General features: G+C 43.2%; 1 protein-coding gene across 1 annotated transcript in view; it reads right to left on the reverse strand.

Annotated features, from left to right (window-relative positions):
• Positions 1-21462, reverse strand: part of LOC133346236 (histone deacetylase 4-like) — a 103105-nt gene that overhangs the window by 27936 nt on the left and 53707 nt on the right. Inside the window, 6 exon segments of the mRNA XM_061557776.1 lie at positions 170-267; positions 3062-3181; positions 5470-5557; positions 6833-6888; positions 9535-9642; positions 14876-14925. Coding sequence (XP_061413760.1) covers positions 170-267; positions 3062-3181; positions 5470-5557; positions 6833-6888; positions 9535-9642; positions 14876-14925 — 520 coding nt within the window.

Consider the following 21462-nt stretch of genomic DNA (forward strand, 5'->3'; position numbering starts at 1 on the left):
TGTATAAAGAGATGAGAGACAGGAGATAGAAATGAGACAGAGACGTCGTGATTTTCGATGCACCCATATTTGTTGTCCTCTATCTGGGACTCCTCGAGCCGAGTGCACTAAGCTTGCGTACTAAGCTTTTGCCGAGTACACTCATGCCTAGCACCACAACTGGCTGTACCTGAAGGCTGCGAGGTATTCAGCATCTCCCATGGGAGGGTCCAGCCCTCCTGTCCAAGCGATGTTCACATTGAAGCCGATGCCAGCCCCTGTGCCAACCTGTGCACACGCGCAACAAGAGACAACGAGCACGCTGGATTTCAGACAAGCGTTGCAGGTGCATCGCGCATGCACACACACACACAGAGTATCTACTTGAAGCCAGACCAGAAAAATGCGCAGTTGTAATTGCGAAAATCGCATGCGATGCTATAGAACACACGTGTTTACACGAGCAAAAGCATTTCATCAGATATAGTGACTTTGGGTTTTTTTTGGTGCAAGGTGATCAAAATACCAACGAGTGTTTTGTTGTTTTAGTTCTGTTGGATGTTGTTTTTGGCAGAGCATTACAAAGTGTTATTATCCTGTTCGATCTGAATTAAATACGCAATGGTCATCACGCACACACACTCACACGTGCATAGTTCAAGCAGAATTTTACGAAGAAAAAAGGCATAACCCACAATAAAATATAATCGGATATAAAAGGAATGCGAAAAAAATAAGTATTTTCCTTTGCAAATATATATATATTTTTTCATATAATATATTTAAAGTGCTAAGAATTTGGTATTTCCCACAATATGGTTCCATGTATCCAAAACGAGTTTTTAAGACCCTTTCATCCACAATTTCACGCAATAAAAGGATAACATTTTAGGTTGGATTGGTAACATTGCAGGCCATTTCTACTTATTTATTTAGCATTTTAGTCACATGGAACTACATCACAGCAAGAGCACGTAAGAACTAACCTAAGAATAACAATGTAGTGAAAGCACAGGATGTGATTTTTCTTCTACTTTAAAATGAACAAATGTGTCAATTAGCAGAAAGTACTGGGCTCCAAGACTAACTATGCTAGGCACAAATAGCTGGACCTACTTGCTTGAATTAAAGTGTGTTGAGGGACCAATTTGTACTTTAACTGCTCAGTGAAGGGAGCTTTGTACTTGGCTACTACTGATCCGGCTATAGTTACTCCTAGGAATGATGCCACTAAGAACTGCTGAGATTGCTGCTGTGGCTACTGCTGCATCTGCTGCTGCTACCTTCTGCTGCTGCTGTTATTGCCGCTGCTGCTGTGGCTGCTGTTGCTTCTGCTGCTACTACAGATTTATTCTAGATTTGAAGCGTTCGTGACTGCAAGGATTCATACTCTTAGTTCTTTCGGTAAAGTCACGTAGGTAAAAAATGAAATTAAAATTAATAAAACATTAAATAATAAAAATCACCGACGTTTCGGAGGCAACACAAGTCTCCGTCATCAGGTGGGACCGTCGTGACTTTACCGAAAGAACTAAGAGTACTACAGATTTAGTTTGTACTGCTGCTGCAGCTGTTACTCATGCGGCTGCTGCAGTCGCTCCTGCTGCTGCATCTGCTGCTGCTACCTTCTGCTGCTGCTGTTATTGCCGCTGCTGCTGCGGCTGCTGTTGCTTCTGCTGCTACTACAGATTTAGTTTGTACTGCTGCTGCAGCTGTTACTCATGCGGCTGCTGCAGTCGCTCCTGCTGCTGCATCTGCTGCTGCTACCTTCTGCTGCTGCTGTTATTGCCGCTGCTGCTGCGGCTGCTGTTGCTTCTGCTGCTACTACAGATTTAGTTTGTACTGCTGCTGCAGCTGTTACTCATGCGGCTGCTGCAGTCGCTCCTGCTGCTGCATCTGCTGCTGCTACCTTCTGCTGCTGCTGTTATTGCCGTTGCTGCTGCGGCTGCTGTTGCTTCTGCTGCTACTACAGATTTAGTTTGTACTGCTGCTGCAGCTGTTACTCATGCGGCTGCTGCAGTCGCTCCTGCTGCATCTGCTGCTGCTACCTTCTGCTGCTGCTGTTATTGCCGCTGCTGCTGCGGCTGCTGTTGCTTCTGCTGCTACTACAGATTTAGTTTGTACTGCTGCTGTTGCAGCTGTTACTCATGCGGCTGCTGCAGTCGCTCCTGCTGCTGCATCTGCTGCTGCTACCTTCTGCTGCTGCTGTTATTGCCGTTGCTGCTGCGGCTGCTGTTGCTTCTGCTGCTACTACAGATTTAGTTTGTACTGCTGCTGCAGCTGTTACTCATGCGGCTGCTGCAGTCGCTCCTGCTGCATCTGCTGCTGCTACCTTCTGCTGCTGCTGTTATTGCCGCTGCTGCTGCGGCTGCTGTTGCTTCTGCTGCTACTACAGATTTAGTTTGTACTGCTGCTGTTGCAGCTGTTACTCATGCGGCTGCTGCAGTCGCTCCTGCTGCTGCATCTGCTGCTGCTACCTTCTGCTGCTGCTGTTATTGCCGTTGCTGCTGCGGCTGCTGTTGCTTCTGCTGCTACTACAGATTTAGTTTGTACTGCTGCTGCAGCTGTTACTCATGCGGCTGCTGCAGTCGCTCCTGCTGCATCTGCTGCTGCTACCTTCTGCTGCTGCTGTTATTGCCGCTGCTGCTGCGGCTGCTGTTGCTTCTGCTGCTACTACAGATTTAGTTTGTACTGCTGCTGTTGCAGCTGTTACTCATGCGGCTGCTGCAGTCGCTCCTGCTGCTGCATCTGCTGCTGCTACCTTCTGCTGCTGCTGTTATTGCCGTTGCTGCTGCGGCTGCTGTTGCTTCTGCTGCTACTACAGATTTAGTTTGTACTGCTGCTGCAGCTGTTACTCATGCGGCTGCTGCAGTCGCTCCTGCTGCATCTGCTGCTGCTACCTTCTGCTGCTGCTGTTATTGCCGCTGCTGCTGCGGCTGCTGTTGCTTCTGCTGCTACTACAGATTTAGTTTGTACTGCTGCTGTTGCAGCTGTTACTCATGCGGCTGCTGCAGTCGCTCCTGCTGCTGCATCTGCTGCAGCTGCAGCTGCGACACTATTGGCTGCTCTTGCTGCGACTGACCTCCTCTGACGCTCCACTCCCCGGAAAGAAGTTCCCTCCGTCGTAGCGGTGCAGGGAGAGGTAGAGGACGGAGGCGTCGCCGTAGAACGCCTGCTGCGTCCCGTTGCCGTGGTGGACGTCCTGGGGGAGCCCACGGTCGCACGCGCACAGAGGCCCCTACCGCGCGTGTTGCGTCTCGGGCGACGGCTCACGAACGAACGCGCGCCGCGTGCCGATGAAAGCACAGCGCGAACCGTCTTGCTCACCCTTTCTCTGCGTTACGTTTGGTTCATCATCATCGTCATCACTGTCGCCGTCGTCATTTATTCTTTTTCTTTTTTCGATCGTTGAATGGAAAGTCAACAGTTTTTAAATGTGATTTATTTTTTACTTTTACTGTTAAATGAACGCGTTTGTCTATTAGTAGAGTGGACTGGGTCTACTTGCTTACATTAAAGTGGGTTGAGGGATCAGTTTTGTACTTTAACTGCCTCGCGACGTGTTGTTTTTGCATCCTGCCATACGAAAGTAGAACGATAATGAAGTAACATTTATTTATTTATTCATAATTTATACTGGACCTCCCAATGCATACACATAATGAGCATGATTATTATTAAACGATTTCATAATGTGGATGCAATTGACTTGTTTGTGATATTGTACAAAAATCCTTGTTGAAAACGTATCAATAACATTAAAATGAAAGTATGTAGAGCAATAATGACTGCTTGTGTGTGTTATATTAGAACAATGAAGTGGGGTGGATGGAGGTTGCGCAAATACTCCAGCATTGCTCATGGTAAAAACGTGTAACGTTTAATAATGAATTAGTAATAGCCAATATCACAGTATTAAAACATTATTTGGAAGAGTGAAAAAAATGCCAAATTAAAAATAACTGAATTATTCTTTAAATATATCATTTTTATGTTCAATTTAAAATATACTTGGTTAAAATTATTTGCAAGTAAGTCATAGTTTTTGGGAAAATGCATACATTTGAAAACACATTTTCAAATTCAACGATGCAAATGTTGACATGAAACAAAGTATTATGCTTATAGATGAAGAACATGCCTTTGGGCCATTATTGATAACATACATGACAAGTAGAGAATGGTGTGAATAGTGAAACATCGATAATCTCTCGTCGAAATGTGATGAACATAAAAATGTAATTGCATTTTTTTATCCAATATAATTGGGAGCGGGAGGGCGTTTGCCGAGTGAGAATTGAACAAAAAAAGCTAAAACGAGAATAGGTTAAATGTAAATTTGCAACAGCTGCAAGCGTAGACTTTTATTGCGAACATTTGGTCAATATATATTCTGTTTTTTTTAAATGCCATGTTTTGCCCTTTGCACTTACAATTACATCTGGGCTAAACTTAACATATGTTCATTCAGCGAAAGGACTTTTTTTATTACTGCACAGAGATTTCCTTTATTTTGGGGAGATTCACGGCATTGAGGAGTTGGTGGAAAATAATAAACCTGGGGTTTATATCTTCTGTTCCGTTCAGAATCTGAGACGTTTTATGAGATGGCTTAAGAAGGGAAATATTCCTTAGCTAAGTTCTAAAGTTTTAGCTTTAAACCTCATAAAACGTACCCACACAACATGCAATCAACAAGCACTAAATATATGTCATGCTGAATTTTTAAACGGAAATACAATGTGTATGTTTAAATATTACTTTGTATTCACAGATGGTATTTTCCATTTATATGAAATGAAAAAATATGTTAAAACACGCATTGCTACATTTTGTTATTTGGGCATGTTCAATTATGGACAATATACACTCCAAAAAAATTGCGTTGTTATTCAATTATTTGGAATTAAACATAAAATGCAACGACTGATCTCTCAACATTAACCAATATACTTAATATTACATAACATGTATCTACTTTAAAAGTACAAGGATACAGATGATACAAAACTGAGTAGTGGTTTAAAATTCTTACCATTGAATTTAGTAATTTAGGCTTACTGTATCAGTCCATGCCAGGCTCAATTTATAGGCTTACATATAAGCAGTGTAATTAAGTATGCCTGAGTATATTGATGAGGCAAGAGCATAAAATGACAGCTGCACCAGGAACACATAAAATACCGGACAAAAATAAATCACTAATCGCCTTGAAAATGGGAAATTGCTACACTGTACTTTCGAAGTGAATGTGCGCAAACATTAAGAATACATTCTTGTACTGTCCGACGAGGTCAAAATTGTGACATCGAGAGAAAATGATAGCCGTACCACGTGATAAATTGGTCAGGGCCGAATAAGTGACCATCTTATACGTGATCTAGTACTGTACATCCTTGAAAAACTAATAATTTCCCTGTTTTCTTTCTTTCTGTCAGACAGACTGGGCGAGTACTCTGCTGAGCGTTGAATGGCGGAGTGGGTACTCACCCAGTCGATGATGAGAATCTTCCTCACGTTGAACTTCTGCTGCAACAGCTTTGCCGCGATGGCCACGGAGTTAAAAAAGCAAAAACCCCTGCAGGGAAGCATTACGCATCATCAGCAACGCAGCAGTGACTTAATTACTCGACAAAATAAAATTGATGCGTGCCACGTTAAACCCGAAAAAAATTTAACATGGTGGCTTTGTTCATGGCCATATACGGGTAGCACGTGCAACAGGAATCGGCAAGCTGATCGATGCTAAAATGCGGCATGAGTTCGCATGTGGACACACAAGGATCTTTCTCTCTTGATTTGGGCAAAAAGCTGTTTCCATTTAATCGTGCTCAAAATGGCAAGAAAGTGGCCCAATTGATGCACTCCGTCCTCATCTGTTAAGCATTCCCCGTTGCAAAAGGTCCTCCACTAATGTATTTTGACATCCCCTAATTTAATTGGGTACGATGTCTAATTCTTCCTCATGCCTTTAGTTATGGGTTGAAACCCTGGCATTGAATGTAATCTTTCAATTCCTTTCAAGTTAATCTGAGGCACCCCCCCCCCCCCCCCCACACACACACACGTACAAGTAAAAGCATTGTGTTTGTAAGAAATGTCTTAAAATTAAATCGTAAAAGAAGATGAAGTTTTTATTTCACGTGAAATAATTTACAAAAATGTGAGCTTTCTGTTTTAAATATTGTATAAATGATGTAACTCCCAAAGAATAAAAAATTGTGAATTTGTGTAAGAAAAGTTAAAACTTATTTTATAGCCTTGCTTCCTTTATTTTAATAGGCAACTCAAACCCCAAAATTGGGTCGTTATAAATCTAAAAACTCAGGGCCTTCGTGAAGCGAACACAGCATCCCTCCCCCCTCCCCCACCGCTGCACAATTATTAATATAAAATGCATGTGGAAAATATCATGTTCATTTAATTGCTGGAGTAAAAGGGATGCGATGTAGAGAGAGAAAAAGATCAAAAAATGCCTGCGCAGTGATAAGCATCAATCACCAGTATTGCACCTCTCATTTGCAAATGCTACCTGTATAAATCTCTGCTGCACCGAAACCTGAGCCTGGCCAGAAAGTGTGGCTCTCCTTCACCCTCACTCAGTGAAACCCACTGCTTGTAATACCCCCTCCCCGCCCGCCTGCCTGCCCCCCAGCACTGCGGATGGACCTTGCAGTAAAGTCCCACATGGCAGTGGTGCACGCTCGCAGGTGTGAGGCTGCAGCACGTTGGGATATGTGCGGGGGGTGGGGGGGTGGATTGGTGGTGGGGGGGATAGGGGCTCAGGGGGTAGGAGATGCTAAGACCCCTCCCCTCTCCCCCCCTGTGTGTGTGGCGGGTTCTGTAAACTCACATAGCGGCCGATTCTTCAGCATGGTGACCCGGGGGTCGTACCACGGCAAAGCCGTTCTGCAGGAGGACGGCATTCTCCGGGTTAGACCGTGCACTCTCTCATCTTTGAGATGCCATCATACGCGAGTGTCGCGGTGAATATACCGAAAAAAAATGCACGCCGATTGGGTTCTATAAATACACTCACAGTAACAACCCCTGTTAGGAGGAGGTAAGAGCGGTGCTGGTGTGGTTCGCGTGACGCGCGATGGACCCGGCGACCCGAGTTCAATTGCTGGCTAACCAAGCACTGACCAGCATGGTGAAGTATGGTAAACAAAACAACCCCCACGCAAGACTGTTATGGTGTAGCGAGGCCTTAATCAATTGGTGGATCTATAATTGCTGGCATGTATTTATTTTAACCCTGCTGTAAAAGTGAAAATTACAATCAAAATAGATTTTTGCTTAACACCTACGTGTTACGTGAAAATGAGGTTTTACAAAACTATGGCAACTAGCCATTTAATTCATTAAAAGAAACAGCTTCTCTTCACGGTGTCAAACTAAGTGAAACGTTAATACTGTTAAATAAGAAAACCGTCATTTTCTCTTACGGTCTTTTCCCGAGAACTATTACCCCGGTATGAAACTAGCTATCTGTATATTGGCAGTGCAACGTAAGAATCGGGCAGCACAACTCAAAACTACTCAAATGATTTAAATTTCGATTTAAAGCTTTCGTGACTGCAGGGATCCATCTGCTTGGTTCTTTCGGTAAAGTCACATAGAAGGGAAGTAATAAAATAATAAAAAATAAAACATAATAAAATAAAATAATTCTCACGACGTTTCGGCTACAACGCAAGCAGCCGAAACGTCGTGAGAATTATTTTATTTTATTATGTTTTATTTTTATTATTTTATTACTTCCCTTCTACGTGACTTTACCGAAAGAACCAAGAAGATACTCAAATGATGCAAAGTGTTTTTCTCCACAATAGAACGGCACGATGCGCATTCGACTAGCGTTGACACTGTTTATAGTTTGCCCACGTGTGTGGCCTCAATTCAGAATTTTATTGTTTTGAGAAGACCCAGCGGAAACCGTGGACAGCACGACAAATAGCATGCGGTGAGAATATTTTTTCTACAAGTGCCGTAACGGCCCCTGGGGATGGTGATGGGTGGCAAAAGGCTTGTGTATACATGTGATCGTGTGTGCGTGCGTGTCAGCAGCGAGCGTGTGCACGCGTGCGCGTTTGTGTGTGCGCAGGTGTGAATGTGCGGGTTTTGTGTATGTGAATGGTTGCGTGTGTGTGTTCTTGCGCGAGTTTCGAAGCACACGTAACGGAGGTAATCGTGTCTTGGAAATGTGCACGTAGGTTATGTACTTTTCATACAACGGGACACACATAACCTTGGCCCGTTTTACATCACCCACTGCTGGTTGTAAAAGAGAGTAATATCTGGGCAAAGGCTTGTCCATAAGAGTAGTGCAATTTCCTGTTTCCGTTATAGCATGTAATATATCTGAAACGAAATATCCCACACCTGTGCAACCACACTGATCGTTTTCTCTTTCATTCATACTCTTATCTCCAAATGCTCTCTTTTTTCTGTTAACTTGCTATCTATCAGCATATAAAACTCACGATGCAGATAAGGATTTACATTCATATAATTTCGTGATAAAACGCGATGGCAAGTTCGAAAGTGCTTCGAATGCAATCTCGTCACGGCAAAACAGGGGTAAAGGACAGAGAGGACAGATACAAGCAAAATTTATTACTAAATTAACTAAATTTTTTATTTGACCAGGTAAGGCCCACTGAGCTGTATAGCTCTTTTTTAGAAGCGACCTGGCCACAAATGATAGCTCAACGAAGTGGATAATCAAGTGGAAATTTAAAACAGCTAAATATTCTAAATGCACGTTGATTATAATTGTGGAGAGAAAAACTGGAGGACCCGGAGAAAAAAACACACGACCACGGGGAGAGACATGCAAACTCAAAATATACAGCAGACGTCAGGGTCGGGATCGAACCTACGACCTCCTGCATACTTGGCGAGGTCGTTAACATCTCGCCAGCGTGGCGCCCCTTTAACAGAGCAATGGCAGACGGAGACGAGACTGATGCAACGACAAACTGCGGCCCACAAGCGCACACAGTAGGGGCACAGCCAACGGAGTAGGGTCCCAGCAACCAGAAGTCACCGGGAAGAAGTTTAGCAACGTGACAGGACACAAATGGCCAGGCCAGGCCACTGCCAACCGCCATAGCCACCAACCCCGAACACAACCCACACAACGCTGCACAAACTTAGGGTGCCATGGTGACGAAATCTTAACTTCCTCGCCTGGTATACATAAGGTCGTGGGTTTGTTCCCGACCCTGACCCATGCATATTTGGAGTTTGTGTGTCTCCCTCCCCGTGGTCGTGTGGATTTTTACTCCGGGTCCTCCGGTTTTTTTCCCTCCACATTTAGAACAAACGTTGCGCTCAGAGAATTTGGTCGCAAAAATGTCAATATGATAGGCCACTTCATTGGGCTATCATTTGCGGCAGTGGGCCTTACCTGGTAAAAAAAAAAGTTAAACAGTTATAGTTTAGTTTAACAATGAGGGCCCCTATCTTTCTCGTCTCTCTCTCTCTGCCCCTTTGTCCCTTTGGCTGCATCTCTCTCCAACGTCCCCTGTGCCCCTTCCCGCTCCCTACCTTGAGCTCCCCCGAGGCCACCTTGCATGCGAGTTCGCTCACGCAGCCGGACGCCATCCGTGCGGCGCTGGCTGAATGCAGCTCGTTCCAAACCGTGTCGCTGTCCACCTACACAAACATCGCGCGGCCGATGGATGGTCGGAAAATGAGAAGAGCACAGCACACGACGATGACGGGCCATGGAGGGGGGGGGGGCGCGGGTTGAGCGTGTTTGTGTGCAAGGGGGGTAGAGCGTGCAAAGCTAACAGATAAGTAGGTTGACCTTTACACTGGAAAAATATACAAACGTGCCGGGAACTCACAAGTTGTGGCTACGGGTTTTGGATATTTGTAAAAAATATCACTTTCTCCCCCCTCCCCCCCCCCCTGATTTTCTGATAAACTGTGAAAAAATAATAAATGCGTCTTTATTTTTCTTTCATTCTATAAACTCCAGCGGAATGAAATGATGCATTAGTTTATATTTTCACGTAGTTTTTGCTCGGACTCTTTTTTGTTGTTGTTAAAGAGCCGTCACACGTCATGTCTCCGGCTGTGGTGTATTCTTCAGAGAATGTACATTGCAAGTAGTCCCTGACTGGTGATGCACATAGTAAAAAAAAATTGCAGCATCGACTGCACACGCAAATGTGATGAAGTAACACCATCTCGTTGAAGTAATAATCTCCTGTATGCAAATTCCTTTTGCACACGCACGCGAGCACGTGTGCAAACTCCCACACATGGAACGCCGAGCACAAAGAATTTTGTCCGATCATGCCTCATTAACATAGAGCATGTGGTTTCCTGTCCCAAGGCACCATCAAGTGCAGCTGTACAACCCTGCCATCTAAGATTTACACTGCACAGAGCGTCACCTAACTGTGGACCACGTTTTGAAGCCAGAGTGGTTTTTTTTTAATGCTCCGCACAATCATCATCATCTATCACCATCGTTATTATCACCACCAACACCACTCGTGTTAGTGGCGGTGATGATAGCAACAAATGGCTAAAGATTACCCCGTTAACTCACTAACAAAACCGCTAAATTTAACACGTACGCTTCCATAACCAATATCGTGATTCGTAATTAGATCTTTTTTTTGCAGTCAGGGGAATGAATGTGTGTCGTAAACCCTCTTCCACCCGATGCAGCAAAATAATACATGGTCAATTGAACAAAGCGTGTTGTAGAGCAATCCATAACAATTAACAATTGGGTTACAATATTTCGCTGGTATTTACAACCAGCATGGAATGTTGGGTGGAGGAGGGCTTACGACACACCTTTTACTTATGCGATTTGAACCAACACTAATTTTATTATCTTTGTCAAATATTCTCATCATTATCCCAATGTCAATGACATCTACAGGCCTCTCATATTTTGAAATCAATTTATAAATCATTGTGATCAGTATCAAAGAATAATGGGACTCATTCATTATTCGCTCCACACTATTTCATTCAGAGGATTATTGACTTTTCAATCTAAGAGATTCCCTTTTCCTATCGTTTATATTATGATAAGACTATATCAAAAGTATTCGGGAATGAAAACGGTTGGTAACTATCAAAATATATTTTTACTCTCAGCAATGGAAAACACAAACATTGTGTGTACTTTAATCTATCTTGTTATTATTTATTTATGAGATTTCTGAAGCTTCAACAATTTCATATCAGATCTTAAAAGTAATGGCTATCAATTCCCAGTGCTGAAGTGTGTAATCAGCGTGCTGATATTATTTGGGACAATATATAAATGTAACATATTTGTTTCATATAAAAGGGCATTATGATGAACAGATCATCAAATAGCACATCAGCATTCCACCGATGGCTCCTTCTCCTGAAGTGTTATATTGTTAAACGAGGTAAGAACTCAAGAGAAACTCAAGAAACCAGACGAGCCTAATTTGCCAGAGTGACCTGGGGTAACCATTCAGGATGCCCTGTGAACAATATTTTTCTCCCAGATACCCAATAATTTACATCACAAGTGTCATGTCCAGCATGCGACTCATACGAGGGAAGTGCCCTTCTCCATAATGTAGTATGAGGTTTCCTATAATGCACCTCCGCTTCCCGTGATTGTTCAAAGCATGCAGAGAGCTCACTGCTGTTACAGTACATTTGGCAAAAAAAAAAATAACCCGGTGAATAAAAAGACAACTAAAAGCAGCCCTTCTTATGCACTCGCTTCCTACCATCTCCAGCGGCTCGGCTATCAGATCAAGGCCAGATAAATCAGCCACAGAGAGGTGCTTTGAAGCCAGAGGAGAGGTTCTTTCTAAGCCCTGACGGCCGGTCCAATATTGTTGTCAGATGCGTCTGGGGCAGAGCCAAAGCGATGACATCAGCCCACGCGCTCGATTTTGACCCATGCGGAGAGAGAAACCTCACGCACCATTTACACATCAGTCGAACCGGAAGGAAGGGAAGCCATAGAAGAATTATAACGTTTCCCTTTCTATAACTGTTTGCAGTTATCGCCAGCCTGCTTTGAATTGACATCAAAATCATAGCTAAGCAGCCAACAGGAAGGACCTGATACAAGTTAAATGAAAACTATGTGGGCCAAAAAATATATATAGCAATAATAAATAGTCAACATGGGCAAATTCGGAAGCAAATCACATTCGTACAGTGTACAATACGACGTATAAATGAGCTGTGATCAAAATGTTCTAAAGACAAGCTTGAAGACTCATCTTTACGTAATAAATCACAACACAAGAATTTTATCAAAGGGAGAAGTGTCAATAACGAAAATTAAAGTAACAAGTATGCATGCATATAGTGAATATATTATTTTAGATCTAACATAAGTTTCCTTACACAGTGTATATATTTAACATTCTGAATATTTGTTATTGTTGTGCCACCAGATGGTATGTATGTCATCTGTTAGTTACTCTGGCAAACTTCATATTTTAAAAACAACTAATGCCAATCCAAAAAATAATAAAGATAGAAAGCCTGTTCTCCATTTAAAACCACATTTATTTTTTGTTCCATTGCCTATGTGTCTTCATCACTAATTTTGTTGAAACAGCAAACACTGAATTTCTGTCAAATGCGTTTTCAGATTTTTGGGACTGCATTTCAATTCCTGAAGATGCTCCCAGCACATGCTTGAACATTATGCTGAACAACACATGGTGCAAACCCGACAACACATCGGTTAAGCCACGGGGTCGGCAAACTTTGGCTACGGAGCTTCATGCGGCTCTTAAAGGAACTGCTTTGTGACCTTATTTATCAAGGAGCCACCGTCTCGTATTCACCACATGCATTGTGGCCCTTGAATTATTGAGGGTTGGGATTTTTTTTGTACCCAATTCGAAAAAATTGCTCTTCTTTTTATTTTGGTTGCCGACCCCTAGGTTAAGCCACACAGCAAAAAACGCTCAAACCTACACAGCAATATGCTGTGAACTGGTTTCAGCTTTATTGATTTCATCAGCAGAGTGCAGCATTGTCAAACAACCACTGCTGCGTTGGTAGATGTTATCAAAGCGCATACTGAGTTTTACACAGTTCTGATGATGTGTGCTTGTATGTTGGACTTCTTTCGCACCATACGTAGCCAACCGTGCTAATTGGAAGTGCAATCGTGAAGTTGGAGTGTTCTTTCATATGCATTTACAGAATAACATCTAGTGACCCACGGCGGTTGTTCAACAGTCCTGATTGCTGAGGAGACTCTTACAGTCATGAACCTTTCTAGAGTTTGCTGCTAGGAAAAAAATTGGCCCAAACAATGCTCTGGTCTCACGTTGGTGTCACCGTTTCAACAGAAGTCATTCAATGAACGTCTACGGGCCCGAGTACAGAGTACAACTGTCTTGACAATGTACCCGATCGCAGGGGGCTTGCACAGACAGGAACAAGGATCGTGCACCAACTAAAAAAAGTACTACACAAGAATGCATTAAAAGCAACACACTGAGATATTACATTATCTTTAAAACGGTCACATGATTCACGTGCATTGATTGTCGTTCATAACAATTGAAGTTTTGCATGTGGAATGTTTTCAGAAAAATAAATATATTTTTAATGTATTCACCTTCCTTTAGAGATGTATAATAAGGTACACGTATACACCCATTTAGAAATGTTGCAACGATTTATTTTGCACTATAGGCGGCTGGTGCTTCCTTTGAAGTTTAGTTAATGGATTGCAGCGATCAAGATGCATGATGTCTAGAATGCTCCGTTGTAAGTTTTCTGTTTTAGTCAAGGAAGTGCTGCCGTAAATTCATTGATGTCCAAAACCAAAGATATATTTTTTACAAAAATCTGAACAGAACACATGGAGCTATATTTCATCTGGAACGAGTAAAAGTCAAGAAAAGATGCCTAAGATTATATTGCATCGTTCTACTTTTATATAAACTGTATGTATAAAACTGTATTGAGTTTAAAATCTGATAGAGCACATAGTTGCCTTAGATTCAAATGCCAATAGCCTTACTGCCACAGAAAAACGGGTTCAATGTTAAGTCCGTAAAACCTGCTCCATGCAACTTTTTTTTATTGTCATCTAAAATCATCTCTCAATATCAAGAGCATACCCCCAAATTGTCCAACATCTACACACCCACATTGTCCTGAGCAATAAAGCAACCTCTGATAAATGAAAACCCCAAAAGGACACAAAGCCAAAACCTATTTTGGCTACTATAAAAAAGAGTACCTATATTAAAGGTATGAAAGCAAAAAAATATCATGAATGACATGTTTGGGAAGGATATCAGCAGCCCGTGGGGGCTCTAAGGTTTCACCGTGGTGTTGGATTAAATCATTCCCAATGGAGTGCCCGCACAGCAGTACACATTCATCACGGCTCTTGTCAAGAATGTGTTTTTAACAAACTAATTAAAATACAAAAAGCCCAGGCCTGTAAAAACAAAAAGGAAATAACAGGCTAGGCAGTCGTCGAGCGTTTTTTTGTATCAAGTGTTGTTGAAATCGTTGCATAAATCCGCATGAAAGCAAGGCCGCACATTGACCTTGCAAAATACACATCCAGAACATTGATGACTGCAACGTTGCCCTGTTTTGAAACCAAAGTGTGGAGCGAATACTGGCAGAACCCGCGCAATAATGCCGGGAAGCTCTCGACACTATTTTCTAAAGCTCGTGTAATGATCAAAACACATGTGGCCTATGCCTAGGGACCACAGCGGAGTTTTAATGAAAACAAAACTGGAGTCGAGGGGGGAAATGCCGGTCCCACACGAAGTGCTCTCTCTCTTCGCCCAAGTAACGGAGTGAGCGACAACCCGATTAATCCGCGTAGGGTACCATCACCGACTCGCGTTCCTCGTGCGAATGCGGGCAGACTTACCCCGAGGCCGCCACAAGGGAGCAGTCCAAACATCTTCTGGGATAGGGAGCCTGAAAGAGATGAACGGGTTGTCATAGTAACTCGACCGGCCACCGTTTTATTTTTTGATGCCGCTATTGAAATCGTTCATTCAATTTGTCGCGTAAGCTGATATCGCTCTGCTTAACACGTACCCCATAATTTAGTTAGCGTAGCCCCTGACAGATGTGAATGTTTACGTGTTTCTTTCTCGAAGTCACAATGACCTCTTTTGTTTTGGTCGTAAAATATATATTGAGATGGCATAGAGCCAGGTAAGTAAATTGTGTTAGCTCAGGTTTATGAAGATTTCTATAGGATTGCTTTGTCGCCGATAATATCAATATTTATTTTCCTTTTATACAGGTATAATAATGCAAATGTTATACACTTAGTCACAGGTATGATACGGTCTTTGCATCAGCACAGCCGCAATGTCAATTGTGCTGTTACATGGAAGGCGCATGCAACACAATTGTACGGCAATTCATCTTCTTGGTTCTTTCGGTAAAGTCACGTAGAAGGGAAGTAATAAAATAATAAAAATAAAACATAATAAAACAATTCTCACGACGTTTCGGCTACAACGCAAGCAGCCGTCTTCAGGTGAAGAATGAGACAATGCCAAGCTAGGAGCTTATATATAAGCTGCGTTGGAGGTGGAGGAAAGAGCGCCTTAACAAAAGAATGTGCATGTGAAGAGGAATTTAGCATATTCATGGAAAATGCGTAGGAGGTGGGCGGGGGGGTTTCAAAGTCATATTATGCCCATGCATTATGCAGGATCAACAGCACCAAGGGGGGGGGTGCAGGGATTAGCAGTAACAAAGGAAAGGAATGTTAATGATATGTAGCTGCAGTTACTCAACCACCACGTAGAAAACTAAAGTATAAACTACATAAAAAACTAAAGTATAAATAGCATAGCACCATCAGTATACTTACTATACTCTACACTAAGCTGAGTTACTAACAGCAAGTAATACATTACAATTCTACGTCGTAAAAATTATATAATATGCTTCCATCTAAACTTTATTCTATTGCATCAACGAGCATATACCGTACTATATACTGCCAACATTAAATTATATACTGTATTGCTGTAAACCAACCTATATCTTATACATTTAATATAACACTATGTATTATTCTACCCACCCTAATGTGTGTCGAAATGGTTTATTACGTCCTTCCAATGATTGCTAAGCCAGAATCCATCTTCTCGGTTAAAATTGTCTCTGTGTTTGTATATGTGGATCGCCTCATGAACGAATCTCTCATGATAGCCAGATGGCTTGCAGAGAACCTCTGTCTTGGAGAAGTCAATGTCATGTGAGCCCACTGAATTGTAACAGTGATCTGCCACGGCTGAGGTGTTTGTCCTACCGTGTTTCAGGTCTGCCTTATGTTCACGGATGCGGTCCGAGACATGTCGTTTGGTTTCCCCAATGTAACTGCTACCACAGAGGCAACTTAGTTTGTAGACGCCAGGGTACTGTATGTCTGGAACCACATCTTTTACAGACGGGACCAGATCACGGATTTTATGTACTGTGTTGAATCGGACCTGGATCTTGTGTTTAATCAGGATTTTGGAGATCTTTTTTGTGACCCCAGCAATGTAGGGTAAGGTGATGGTCTTGAAAGGCTCCTCAACAGGATCCTTCTTGATGGTTGGAGTGATGGCTCTGCGGATTGTGTAGTCGGAGTAACCATTAGCCTTAAGAGCTTGGCGTACGTGTTTGAGTTCACTGGAAATGTGTTCATGGTCGGAGATGCATTGGGCTCTATGATATAGAGTCTTGATGAGGGAATTCTTCTGGGATGGATGGTGGTGGGAATCCGGTTTTAGATAAGCATCCGTGTGGGTGGCTTTCCTGTAGACAGAGTGGCTCATTGAACCATCAGGTCTCCTTTTGATTAGGACATCCAAAAAGAGTAGCTTGCCATCATTTTCGACTTCCATGGTGAATCTGATGGCTGGGTGTATGGAATTGATGTGGTCGAGAAATTGGTCTAGAGCAGGCCGGCCATGTGGCCAGATGACAAAAGTGTCGTCTACGTACCTCTTCCATAAGGTCGGGCGTAGAGTGGCAGTCTGGATGGCGTCCGTCTCAAATTTCTCCATGAAGATGTTGGCTACAACCGGAGATAGGGGGGAGCCCATTGGGGTGCCCTCAATTTGCTTGTAGAAGGTTCCATTCCAGGTGAAGTATGTATTGGTTAAGCAGTGTCTCACCAGGGGGGGTACCCCAGCATTCAGTCCTTGATGAACCAAGTCTTCAATGATTGCGATGGTGTCAGGCACAGGCACCTTGGTGAACAAGGAAACCACATCAAAACTGACAAGCAGGTCGTCTGGGGACAGGGCAATCCCCTTGATTGTCGATACCAGGTCAGTAGAGTTTAGTACTGCAGAGGTGGTTTTTCCAGTGAAAGGCCGTAGGATTTCGGACAAAAAACGAGCCAGTTTGTAAGTGGGGGAGTTGATAGTAGAGACAATGGGACGAAGAGGTGTATCTTCTTTATGTATCTTTGGCAAGCCGTACAATCTTGGTGGCCTGGCTGCAGAAGGTTTCAACGAGAACTGTTTGGTCTGATCAATTAATGCGGTTGAAGCAGAAATGATGTTGTTGGTTTTGGAGACGAGGCTGTTGGTGGGGTCTCTTTTTATTTGGGCTCCCCCCTATCTCCGGTTGTAGCCAACATCTTCATGGAGAAATTTGAGACGGACGCCATCCAGACTGCCACTCTACGCCCGACCTTATGGAAGAGGTACGTAGACGACACTTTTGTCATCTGGCCACATGGCCGGCCTGCTCTAGACCAATTTCTCGACCACATCAATTCCATACACCCAGCCATCAGATTCACCATGGAAGTCGAAAATGATGGCAAGCTACCCTTTTTGGATGTCCTAATCAAAAGGAGACCTGATGGTTCAATGAGCCACTCTGTCTACAGGAAAGCCACCCACACGGATGCTTATCTAAAACCGGATTCCCACCACCATCCATCCCAGAAGAATTCCCTCATCAAGACTCTATATCATAGAGCCCAATGCATCTCCGACCATGAACACATTTCCAGTGAACTCAAACACGTACGCCAAGCTCTTAAGGCTAATGGTTACTCCGACTACACAATCCGCAGAGCCATCACTCCAACCATCAAGAAGGATCCTGTTGAGGAGCCTTTCAAGACCATCACCTTACCCTACATTGCTGGGGTCACAAAAAAGATCTCCAAAATCCTGATTAAACACAAGATCCAGGTCCGATTCAACACAGTACATAAAATCCGTGATCTGGTCCCGTCTGTAAAAGATGTGGTTCCAGACATACAGTACCCTGGCGTCTACAAACTAAGTTGCCTCTGTGGTAGCAGTTACATTGGGGAAACCAAACGACATGTCTCGGACCGCATCCGTGAACATAAGGCAGACCTGAAACACGGTAGGACAAACACCTCAGCCGTGGCAGATCACTGTTACAATTCAGTGGGCTCACATGACATTGACTTCTCCAAGACAGAGGTTCTCTGCAAGCCATCTGGCTATCATGAGAGATTCGTTCATGAGGCGATCCACATATACAAACACAGAGACAATTTTAACCGAGAAGATGGATTCTGGCTTAGCAATCATTGGAAGGACGTAATAAACCATTTCGACACACATTAGGGTGGGTAGAATAATACATAGTGTTATATTAAATGTATAAGATATAGGTTGGTTTACAGCAATACAGTATATAATTTAATGTTGGCAGTATATAGTACGGTATATGCTCGTTGATGCAATAGAATAAAGTTTAGATGGAAGCATATTATATAATTTTTACGACGTAGAATTGTAATGTATTACTTGCTGTTAGTAACTCAGCTTAGTGTAGAGTATAGTAAGTATACTGATGGTGCTATGCTATTTATACTTTAGTTTTTTATGTAGTTTATACTTTAGTTTTCTACGTGGTGGTTGAGTAACTGCAGCTACATATCATTAACATTCCTTTCCTTTGTTACTGCTAATCCCTGCACCCCCCCCCTTGGTGCTGTTGATCCTGCATAATGCATGGGCATAATATGACTTTGAAACCCCCCCGCCCACCTCCTACGCATTTTCCATGAATATGCTAAATTCCTCTTCACATGCACATTCTTTTGTTAAGGCGCTCTTTCCTCCACCTCCAACGCAGCTTATATATAAGCTCCTAGCTTGGCATTGTCTCATTCTTCACCTGAAGACGGCTGCTTGCGTTGTAGCCGAAACGTCGTGAGAATTGTTTTATTATGTTTTATTTTTATTATTTTATTACTTCCCTTCTACGTGACTTTACCGAAAGAACCAAGAAGATGAATCCCTGCAGTCACGAAAGCTTTAAATCGAAATTTAACCGCCTCTACGGGGAGGGTTTCCACATAACTTTGAGATCCTTCAACAAGCTCCGGGATAAGAAGGCTCAGCTAATCGAGTCTCTCACCTTTCTGAAGAGATGCCGCGACTCTAAGGTAATACCAAACGCATTTACACTAACATCTGCTGCTGTAACTTCTTCTAATGCGAAACGAATTCTGTCTAGAACTAGTTTAGCCCTTATCTCAGAGAAAATCAGACTTACGCGCACCGAACTAGATCAGTTAGACAAGACACTCTACAAATCACACTTATCTTTGAGTGTAACAATGTCCACATCGGATTGGGAACATGTGGAAAAAATGACTGCCTCTTCAGCTGCCGCTATGTCGACTAAATGTAAGGACAACTTGATTTCCAAATTCAACCGCCTCTCAAACAAGAAACCGGACCCACACATTGAAAAGCTAGATGTTAACAAAGTCGTAATTAATCGCAGTAACAGTCCTATTTCTGAAGGTTTGAAATCCGTTTTAGCTAAAGGACTAAACTTTGCAGTCACACCTAGACACATACCAGTTAATGATATAATTGCTCGAGTAGATGTAGCTCTCAAGGGCTTGAGTCACATCGCTGCAGACGTAGCAAGATCTGAAATCTCTGTAACCCTCAAAAACGCTAAGATGCCAGCTAGCAACATTAGCAAAGATGAGCGTTTTGAATTAGCTCAATTAAAAAAGAGGGATGACATTGTCATCCTCTCAGCCGACAAAGGCAATGCCACTGTCATCATGGACAAAATAGAATACAACAACAAAATTCAAGAACTACTCAACGATGGCAGCTATACAAAAATAAAAAGAGACCCCACCAACAGCCTCGTCTCCAAAACCAACAACATCATTTCTGCTTCAACCGCATTAATTGATCAGACCAAACAGTTCTCGTTGAAACCTTCTGCAGCCAGGCCACCAAGATTGTACGGCTTGCCAAAGATACATAAAGAAGATACACCTCTTCGTCCCATTGTCTCTACTATCAACTCCCCCACTTACAAACTGGCTCGTTTTTTGTCCGAAATCCTACGGCCTTTCACTGGAAAAACCACCTCTGCAGTACTAAACTCTACTGACCTGGTATCGACAATCAAGGGGATTGCCCTGTCCCCAGACGACCTGCTTGTCAGTTTTGATGTGGTTTCCTTGTTCACCAAGGTGCCTGTGCCTGACACCATCGCAATCATTGAAGACTTGGTTCATCAAGGACTGAATGCTGGGGTACCCCCCCTGGTGAGACACTGCTTAACCAATACATACTTCACCTGGAATGGAACCTTCTACAAGCAAATTGAGGGCACCCCAATGGGCTCCCCCCTATCTCCGGTTGTAGCCAACATCTTCATGGAGAAATTTGAGACGGACGCCATCCAGACTGCCACTCTACGCCCGACCTTATGGAAGAGGTACGTAGACGACACTTTTGTCATCTGGCCACATGGCCGGCCTGCTCTAGACCAATTTCTCGACCACATCAATTCCATACACCCAGCCATCAGATTCACCATGGAAGTCGAAAATGATGGCAAGCTACCCTTTTTGGATGTGCTAATCAAAAGGAGACCTGATGGTTCAATGAGCCACTCTGTCTACAGGAAAGCCACCCACACGGATGCTTATCTAAAACCGGATTCCCACCACCATCCATCCCAGAAGAATTCCCTCATCAAGACTCTATATCATAGAGCCCAATGCATCTCCGACCATGAACACATTTCCAGTGAACTCAAACACGTACGCCAAGCTCTTAAGGCTAATGGTTACTCCGACTACACAATCCGCAGAGCCATCACTCCAACCATCAAGAAGGATCCTGTTGAGGAGCCTTTCAAGACCATCACCTTACCCTACATTGCTGGGGTCACAAAAAAGATCTCCAAAATCCTGATTAAACACAAGATCCAGGTCCGATTCAACACAGTACATAAAATCCGTGATCTGGTCCCGTCTGTAAAAGATGTGGTTCCAGACATACAGTACCCTGGCGTCTACAAACTAAGTTGCCTCTGTGGTAGCAGTTACATTGGGGAAACCAAACGACATGTCTCGGACCGCATCCGTGAACATAAGGCAGACCTGAAACACGGTAGGACAAACACCTCAGCCGTGGCAGATCACTGTTACAATTCAGTGGGCTCACATGACATTGACTTCTC

Source organism: Lethenteron reissneri, chromosome 23 (genome assembly GCF_015708825.2).
Source record: "Lethenteron reissneri isolate LAM-NWPU_2019-01 chromosome 23, ASM1570882v1, whole genome shotgun sequence".
NCBI lineage: Eukaryota > Metazoa > Chordata > Hyperoartia > Petromyzontiformes > Petromyzontidae > Lethenteron > Lethenteron reissneri.